General features: G+C 49.9%; 1 protein-coding gene across 3 annotated transcripts in view; it reads right to left on the minus strand.

Moving 5' to 3' along the window:
- Nucleotides 1–7,658, minus strand: part of MTMR14 (myotubularin related protein 14) — a 31,451-nt gene extending 23,793 nt beyond the window's left edge. For all 3 annotated transcript variants that reach the window (XM_038148972.1, XM_038148971.1, XM_038148973.1), the window contains exons 1-6: nt 7,467–7,658; nt 7,246–7,391; nt 2,637–2,745; nt 1,531–1,606; nt 750–810; nt 119–241 (exon numbers count right to left, since the gene is read on the minus strand). In XM_038148972.1, coding sequence (XP_038004900.1) covers nt 119–241; nt 750–810; nt 1,531–1,606; nt 2,637–2,745; nt 7,246–7,391; nt 7,467–7,595 — 644 coding nt within the window. In that variant the 5' untranslated portion in view covers nt 7,596–7,658. The remainder of the gene's footprint in view (nt 1–118; nt 242–749; nt 811–1,530; nt 1,607–2,636; nt 2,746–7,245; nt 7,392–7,466) is intronic.
- Between the last annotated feature and the right edge of the window lie 1,175 nt (nt 7,659–8,833).

Consider the following 8,833-nt stretch of genomic DNA (forward strand, 5'->3'; position numbering starts at 1 on the left):
GAAATCTTCCAGGGACTGCTCCCAGGATGCTGAGTGCACACCTGACAGCAATTCACATGTAAGGGCTACACTAGTTGCAAACCAAAGCCTGCACAAAAACAAATGAACCCAGACTCACTTCAAGCCAAATTTCACCTTCTTGTTTTCCACCATCAGGTCACAGATGTATCGGACAGACAGGTATCGAAGCAGCTTGATGTCGTGCCCTCTGACCTTGTCAAACAGCTGGGAATCTGCATTTCTGCAAGACAGAATGAGGCAAGCAAGATGAGCATGGAAGACTGATCAAGGTGAATCTGATTCTTCCCAGATGAGCCACAGTTCTTCCCTGAACCACTTCTAGCCATAAGCAGCACAGCACGAGCCAAGTCAGACCGTAAACTGACACCGCAAGCTTTGTGCTCACGGTCCCTTCCCACATCTCACTCCATTCTGCAACAAACACATAAGATACAACACAATTTCTACAGACTGGAGATGTACTTTTTGATGAAGTAAACACAGCCATGCCCTTCAAATACATTTTCAATGGCTGTACATATTCCTGTCTCCAGCCCTTCCCTCTGAAAATAGATTAGCAAGTTTCAGCCAGCCAGTCATACTCAAGATTCTTCTTCAAAAGCAAGGAATGTAAGACCTGAGCCTAGTGATGGGTCTCAAGCCCAAAACCCAAACTAGAAAAGAGCAGAACTGAATGGCTGGGCCAGTCAGCAAACTTCCTTTTCCTCATCCCAGTGATGCATACAAACCTAAGTGCAGAGTCTTCCTCAGAAATGTCTTCTGCATCTGCCCAAGCATCATCAGAACCTCCTGAAAAAAAGGCATTAAGAAGTGAAGCTTTTGTGAACCAACTTGGTCCCAAATCTGACAAGATATGTATACAAACAAAAAGGTCATGGTTTGGTGCCTTCTCTTCACACCTAAGTGTGGTTCCCCACAATCCCTCTTCCGGAAAATCTTGTTTTGTAATGTAGCCAACATCTTCCTTGTCATTGCAAAGTACCTGGGCAGGTCAAACTCATGACTGACAGCCAGAGAACACCTCAAAAATGGTATGCAGTGCTTTTTTAAGCCAAGTTTCAGCTCCCACAATACAGACAGCCACTACTCCCCTAAGAGCTTTCCCTGGAGTCCACTATATCTCACCATTAGCAGCATTGATTCCCAATGATTAGTCAAGCAACAGCAAGTTTAATCCTCTTTCCTCCTTTACTCCCAACCCAAATGTTGGGATACCTGAATCCTTTGAATACCCTGAATCCTTTGGGATGCCTTTATTTGCCGACATATTTCCTGTAACTCACTCTTCAACCTCAAGTTCTTTTGTCAGAGGTTCTTACGAGCTGTGGCACTGTCCTGTATACAGGGCTTGGAAATGGACGGGAGGTTTCAGTTATGCTGAGCCTGATACAAGCAGCCCATGCCAGAGCTCCCAACGGTTTTGGGAAGAGCTTGGCCTCCTGTGCAGGTCTCTCTCCCAGCACTGACCAGCCTCACCATGCAGACAGTGACAAATGGCTCCTCACTCACCAGAGAAGATATAGTTGTAGCCAGTGCGCCCATAGAGCTCTCCCCAGCCGGCCAGTGTTGCTGATCTGCAAATATGCTGGAGGAAGATTTTTTTATTAATCACCCAGGCTCCAGGAGTCCTCCTCTTATCATGCCTATCTGCTGTCAGGTTACATAGAAAGGGTTGGTATCTATAGCTATCACCTCTCAGCTGTCTGCCCTGCAACCCCGGTCCAGATTGAGTTCTCCAAACACAGCAAACTCCCAAGTGCCTTTATCTGTAGCTAGTTTTTAAATCATATTTTCATCTCCAGTTCTCCAATGCACTAATACAGTCAGTTCCTGCCAAGTTAGCAACACATGCTCTGTTAATACCCTGCTTGAGCCTTATTTCCACATTCCTGTGGATGAGATTATGGATGGTCCCAAGATGACTCTGGGCAGTTCACTCCTGCAGAAAAAGGTCAGCAGATGCAGCCCACAATGGCTTCAGTCAAGCTAGATTAAAATTGTCACAGGTATGACTTTGCTATTCATACAGTGTTTCTAAATTCAACTAAAAAAACTGAATTAAGTGACTTAAATTCTAAATGAGACTATTCCTACAGGGCTTCAACACAGTTTAAGTAATTCACATAAAAATGAATCTAATTTCACTTTCTTACAGATCCCCTTGCAGACAAGCCCACACATTCATAAGACCATTTATGCAATCTTGCTTCCCAAGGGAAGAGACAAAGGAAACTTCTCTGGAGAGAGGAAAGTTACTCAAAGGGAGCTGCTGGGAAGAGTAAGGGACAAACAGGGACAATAATTATCTTTCCCCTCTGAAATGCCAAATATCTTAAGAACGTCAGGAGGGACATACACAGGAGGAAAAAAAAAGTTAGCTCTTTGGTACAAGGCTCATGATTTGGTGGGGGAGAAGAGCCTGAAGTGCCCACAGACTATTTATGCAGCCTAGACAGCAAATGCTACCTGCTACTACAGGCTGCCTGCTTGTACCTTAGCACAGATTTTACACCATTTGGAAAAGTGACAAGTGACTGAAGGCGTGGCTGCACAGTTGAAACGGCAGAGAGAAAGGTCATTTTCTCAGTGAAGACAGGTAACCCATGAAACTTTACCTTTCCCTTGTACAGAATGACTGGGCAAACAAAGCGTCCTCTGCACCTGGCCATCTTGCTCCGGTTGATGAGGTCCTGCAGTTTGCCAACCTGCACAGTGCTCTCATACCTAGTGGGCAGAGATTGAGGTCAGTACACAGAGCATCTTCTCACACATCTTTCAGCAAAGCCACCACAGAAACCCTCGGCTGCAATCCCATCCCTTTCCCTAGAAGTCAGCTCTGAAGTTAGCGAACATGAAAACACTTTGAGAATTGCTTCTGCTGCTATACAATACATTTGGACACTTTTCTGGCTCCTTTTCTTGATTTTGAAAGACCAATGCACAGTACATGATGGCACCATCAGGAACTGGCAAATACGAGCACCATCAGTAGGGTCTGCCACAGGCTAACACCTTTCCTGCTGCTATACAATACATTTGGACACTTTTCTGGCTCCTTTTCTTGATTTTGAAAGACCAATGCACAGTACATGATGGCACCATCAGGAACTGGCAAATACGAGCACCATCAGTAGGGTCTGCCACAGGCTAACACGTGGATTACTAGGGAAGGACAGTCAGCATATACAAAAAGACATGTTCTGTTTTCCCTGCTGTCACCTTTCCATTCAAAAGCAGCTCAGCACTACCACCACAGTGAATTCACTATCAGAGGGACAGTTTTGCAAGAAAAAAGGAAATATAATAGAAAATCAAATCTTGAACACTCCATGATCCTCAAGCATTTGTGTTGCCAGGTAATTAAACAACTAAATTAGCTAGTGGGTTGAGCAGGGTACTTAGATTAATGTCAGCTGCATCTGCAGAACTACATTTTGTTTGGTTTTCTTGTTGAAGTTAAAATAGAATTGTGTTTCATACCAGGAGACATTTTGGAAACATGTTAAAATTGCTCCAGTTTGTTTAAGTATCAGCCCACATTTGATAGGAATCCAAACTCACTTCTGAACTACACAGACCTCAAGGAGGAACTGTCAATGTAGAGAGGACTAGAGTTGGAATTGGAGAAGCACCCAGAGTGATATATTAGAAACCAGGTTAAGTCTGGTGCATGGCTATGCAGCTGGAGACTGTTAACAAGAATTTCCAGTTAGCCTTTCCAGAAATGGAGCATGGCGGAAGAGGCAGATGAACTGCCTGACCTCTGGATGTTAATACATTATCAACAGGGTAAATCTGAAAAAGGGGAAAAATAAGATCACGGGAAGTTCCCTAGAGAGATGCAGAAGTACCAGCATCACCGTGCAGAGCACAGGCTCAGCTGAGATAAGGCATCCGATTCTAGTGACCCGCCCCTGCCTGGAGAGGCACAGGAAGATGAGTAGGACGGCCAAGGGAGAGTCTGTGCTGCAAGGGAAACCACCAGGGTCTGATGGAAAGAGCAGATGAAGATGAGCAGATGCACAGCAATATGTGCTTCAGGGTGAAGGAGAGTGCAACATAGGAGGAGGACAACTCAAGCACGAAGGACAACACTGGCCTAAGAACAAATTAATACCTTTACTGTGGAGTTAATGAAAGTTGCTAAACTTCAGAATCACTGAGAGTGTGGAGCAATGTACCAGCAGCTGCCATTCTGGGAAAGATTAAAAAAATTAACCTATTATTAAAATGGAAATCAATCCATTTTGGTTTATGGAAAATATTATACAAGGTGGTGCCAGTAGAAGCAGGGAAACAGAAAACATGACTTCCAAATACTTTTTTTTTTTCTAATAGAAGGATCTGGTTCTCAGAATTCATAGTGGTGGTTTAAGTTTTTTTCATGTTTTCCTGCATATACAATTATTTTGCTATCCAGCTCCAAAAGACCTTTGACACATACCAGAATTTAAAGAACAAAAACCCAAGCTAATCTTCTTTAAACAACGTGAACATGAGGGTGCTAATTGGAAAGGTAGGAAAATGTGAGCAAGAGTGAGAAGAGATGACTTCGTGTATACTTCCCAACACCAAACTATTTTGAAACTCAGAAGATTCGGATGCACAGATTTGGTTGTGGGGCTGTTTTTAAATGAATACATGCAATTAAGAGATATATCCTGCCCTCTGCTCCAGTTCCCTTTACGTTTCCTTGGCAAAAGCAAATACGGAGGGAAACAAGAACTTAAATGCAATGTCACCAAAATAGCTCCATGGCACTGCATCCAAGAAGATGAGAGTTAGCAAAACTGAAATACCTGAAAGATCAGAAATTATAAGAGAAGCACCTGTCTGGGAGCTGAGACAAGACAACAGGTTTCACTCACTGCGCTTCCCTGGAGAGGTTTCTGCAAATGAGTCTGAGCAGCCTGGCAGGAGCCCAGGGCACGGAGTGAGCGGGAAGCCCTGCACCCTGCTGGGGACATGGAAGGACAAGCCCCTCTCAGGCACAGCACGCCTGTTCCTTGGGAAGCCTGCACACACACTGGAGAGACCCATCTGCCATGGCTCTGCTACAAATAAGGCTCCCAGATCTCCTCATGTCAATAATCACCCTCAGTAATGCAAGAGATGAACATGGTAAACAAACTGAAAGCTGTACCAAGACTCCTGTAGCAAAGGGGAAGCTGCTCTGAAGAACAGGTGTAATGCTTTTACAGGAGCTAGTGATTAAATGCAGCATAAATAGCAGTAAAATCTACAGCAAAAGGTTCAAAACACACAGAATTCCTCCTGTACCTGCCTGGATTTCAGAGCACTGTTATCAAACTTTGATCAAGCAAAGTCCTTTCTTCTCCCAGCTGCCCAGCTACAGAATGAACTGATTTGGGTCAAAAAAAATATCATTTTTTTGCTGTTTCCTCACATGGCTCCAGAAGCAGCTGTCCTGACAGAAATGATGGCACAGCAAAGAGTTTGTGCATGTGAAAACTACTTCCAAAGCACCTCAGTATTCTCAGAGTTGAGAAATTTCAAGCAGATCTTACCAGCTGATTAAAAACATTACAAAGATAAAAACAGAAGCATTCAAGGCCAGGTTTGATACGGCCCTCAGCAACCTGATCTAGTGGAAATTATCCCTTCCCATGGCAGTAGGGGCTGGAACTGTATGATCTTTAAGGTCCCTTCCAACTCAAACCATTCTGTGGTTCCACAAGAAGCAGCCAAAGAGACTCGGTCCTGGATGGAGTGTTCTGCTCACTGAAAGAGGTTCTTTCCTTCCGTAACACAAGATGTGCAATGGTCTCTGTTTCATAATTATTCCATAGGAGTAAAATGATTAAACTAAAACCTGCATTTGTCTAAAAATCACTTGGTAGCTTTTACAAAAATAAATCATCATGCTGAAATCAGGAGAGTGATGATGAAGTGTAGTCTGTTTTTGTGACTCTCTTTTGGACAGTAAATCAAAACTTGCCAAGAATCAGTATAAATACAGATAATTGTCACTGCTGGCTTACAAAGGTCACAGAAGAAAATGGGGCACCAAGTGTAAGTACTCTTGTTTTGAATACTTGTCAGAAAAATAAAGCATCCTTTCCTCTTGCAAGAGCAGGAAAAGCAGAAGCATTCAGTTTCTCTTCCCTAAATCTTCCCCTAGTTACACTTAACAGCCTCAAACTTCAGTTTCATGTTTTTTACAGCAAGGGGTTTAATCTGTTCTCATCTCATCCAACTGTTAGGCAGAAACTCTCCCACCTGGCAGTCAGTTGTGGCTGGTTTCCAAAGACCCCCTCCTACAGCACCCAGCCTACGTGTCAGCACGGCAGCTGATGGTTTTCCTTCCTCAGGCAAAGCAGCTGGACACGTGAGAAGGACTTGTTGACCCTCCTTTTGAACACAACACTCTTGTCATGGACACACAGTCAAGACTGCAAAACTGCATTATGTTTTGTTGAAGGAAAAAGTAAAAATGAGAGGCTGTGGTTGGAGCTGGAAGGAGCGGCTCATATTCAGCCAGAAGCAAGACCAACGTGATCCTGAGCTTGTGGGTCAAAGTCCAGAGATGTGCTGGCTCAGATGTTCACCAAACTGAACAAGTGTTTCCCATTAGCTCACTAAACCTCAGTGCCCACTGACCTGTTCACCATGGTGGGGAGAGGCAAAATAATCTGGAACCTGGTCTGGAATGACAGAAATATCTGTCTAGGCTGTCCTGTCTGCCTAGCCCCTATCAGACCCCCTGACCCGAGATGATTTGCAGACTAAAATTTCCGACATCAGAAGCCTTGCTACAAGACCACAAGCACTTCATCAAGGCAGGGAGAGCATCACACAGGCTTGCTCACAACTTTGAGCCTTCTGGCGAGCTGCAACACAACAATCACCAGGAGCCAACACTGAGCTCAGGTTTGCTCCAGGGCTCCATGCAGGGCAGCTGGCGCTGCCCCGGAGCACCCCCGCTTCCTTTACAGCCCCCGAGTAACAGGTTCAGCTCGGCAGCTTTCCTCAAGGCGGCCCAAGAGCCCTGGGAGGAGCCCCACGGGAGCTCGGCAGCCCCGGCAGGCAGAGAGGGGAGTCCCGGGAGCGGCTGACACCAGCGGCTATAATTAGCGCAGCGCAGCCCGCAGGGCTTCCCCCGGCCGGCGGGAGCCCCGGAGCGCCAGGCGCGGAAGCGCCCCGGGACAACAACTCCGCCGGGCGTCAGCTGCACGGGACGGGACACGGGAACCGGGGCCTTACGAGTCACGGCCGGCGCCGGCGTCGCGCTCCAGGAGGACGATGTGCCGCGGATAGTGGGCGCAGACCTCGCCGTGCACGTTGGGGATCACGCTGTAGCGGTAATCGCGGCCGAAGAGCTCCAGACACCGCCGCTCGATCCGCTCCACCTGCGCAGAGCCACCGCTCAATGCCCGCCGCGCCGCTCCCCGCTCCCCGCGCCCCCCGAGCCCCGGTGCCCTCACCTTGGCAGCGGCGGCACCGCCGCCGTCCTTGGCGCGGTACTGTGCCCGGGAGAACTCCAGCAGCAGCTCGGCCAGGGAGCGGTCCCCGGAGCCCGCCGGGGGGCAGCCGCGGGCCGCCGCCGCCGCCATGCCCGCGCCGCTCACCGCCGCCTCGGGCCCATCGTCCCGCCCGCCGCTTCCGCCCGCCCGCGACGCGCCCCTTCCGCCCGCTCCCGGCGTCATCGGGGCGCGCCGCGCTCCGCCCCGGGCTACCGGGCCCCGCTCCGGGGCTACCGGGCTCTGCTCCGGCCCCGCGTTTAGACCCGCAGAGCGGCGCGGCAAACGCTGTCAGGCCTCGCCGAGTGGGTCCGACCGTGGCGTTGGCGGGCGTGCCCAGGGCGCTGCCCTCAAGAAAGAGTCCCGAGGCGGGTTTTAATTAAAGAAGCCCCTCCCGCAGTGTGGTCGCACGCACTGAGCCCGTGGCGGAGGAGCTGCGGGGTGAGCGGTATCGCTCCCGGCTGAGGGCGGCACGGGCTCGTGTGCCCGGGCAGTGTCACGGAGCCAGCTCGGGCTGTGCGTGCCGAGGGTGACGGGCACTGCCCGTGCCGAGCCGGAGGCACACGGCTGCTCGGCTCTTGCAGGGGAACGCAATGTGGTTTTCATCTGCATTTGTGTGATTTGCAAATCGGCCGTGAATCTTCTCAAACATTTAATGACAGCCGAGTTCAACTGCAGCTAAGGCGGTGCATCTCGTTGCCTGAGAATGAAACTGGCCCGACATGGTTTGGTCTCTGCTGGGTTTGGGACGGCTGTGAGGCTGACGGGGCGGTGGCACGATTTCACAAGGGCACCTGCCAGCATTCAAGTGCTGACAGCCTGTGTGACACTGCTGGCATAGCCATTTACCCCAGCCCAGTCATCCACCACACCTAGCCTGGCGCACGCTGTGCACCCCAGCCCTGTCACCACATCTGACCTGGCACAGCCGTGTACCTGGCCTCGCTCTGTCAGAGATTTTGGGTCGACTCCTGCTGCCCCAGCGCGGGCGCAGCCACAGTGGCGGCAACTTACTTGCTCTGTCCCCGCCAGGAGGGTGGGGAAGGTCTGCAGCCCGTCCGGGGGGCTGCGCCAGCACCCCGCGGGCCTCCCCCGGCCTCGTGAAGGGTGCGGGAGGATGGACGCTCTCCCTGCGGGCACACTCCGGCCAAAGGAAGCCACGCGGGGCCCTTCCAGCACTTATCGGAGCCATGCCCCGACGCGGTCCCGGGCAGGGTCGGTCCGGGGACCGGTCCTGCCGGACCGGGGGAGAGGAATGGGCCCGGCGACCCGACCCGAGCCAAGCCGAGTGGATCTGAGCCGAAGCGAGACGAGCCCGTCGCTCGGCCGAG

This window comes from Motacilla alba, chromosome 12 (assembly GCF_015832195.1).
Source record: "Motacilla alba alba isolate MOTALB_02 chromosome 12, Motacilla_alba_V1.0_pri, whole genome shotgun sequence".
In the NCBI taxonomy this organism is placed as follows: domain Eukaryota; kingdom Metazoa; phylum Chordata; class Aves; order Passeriformes; family Motacillidae; genus Motacilla; species Motacilla alba.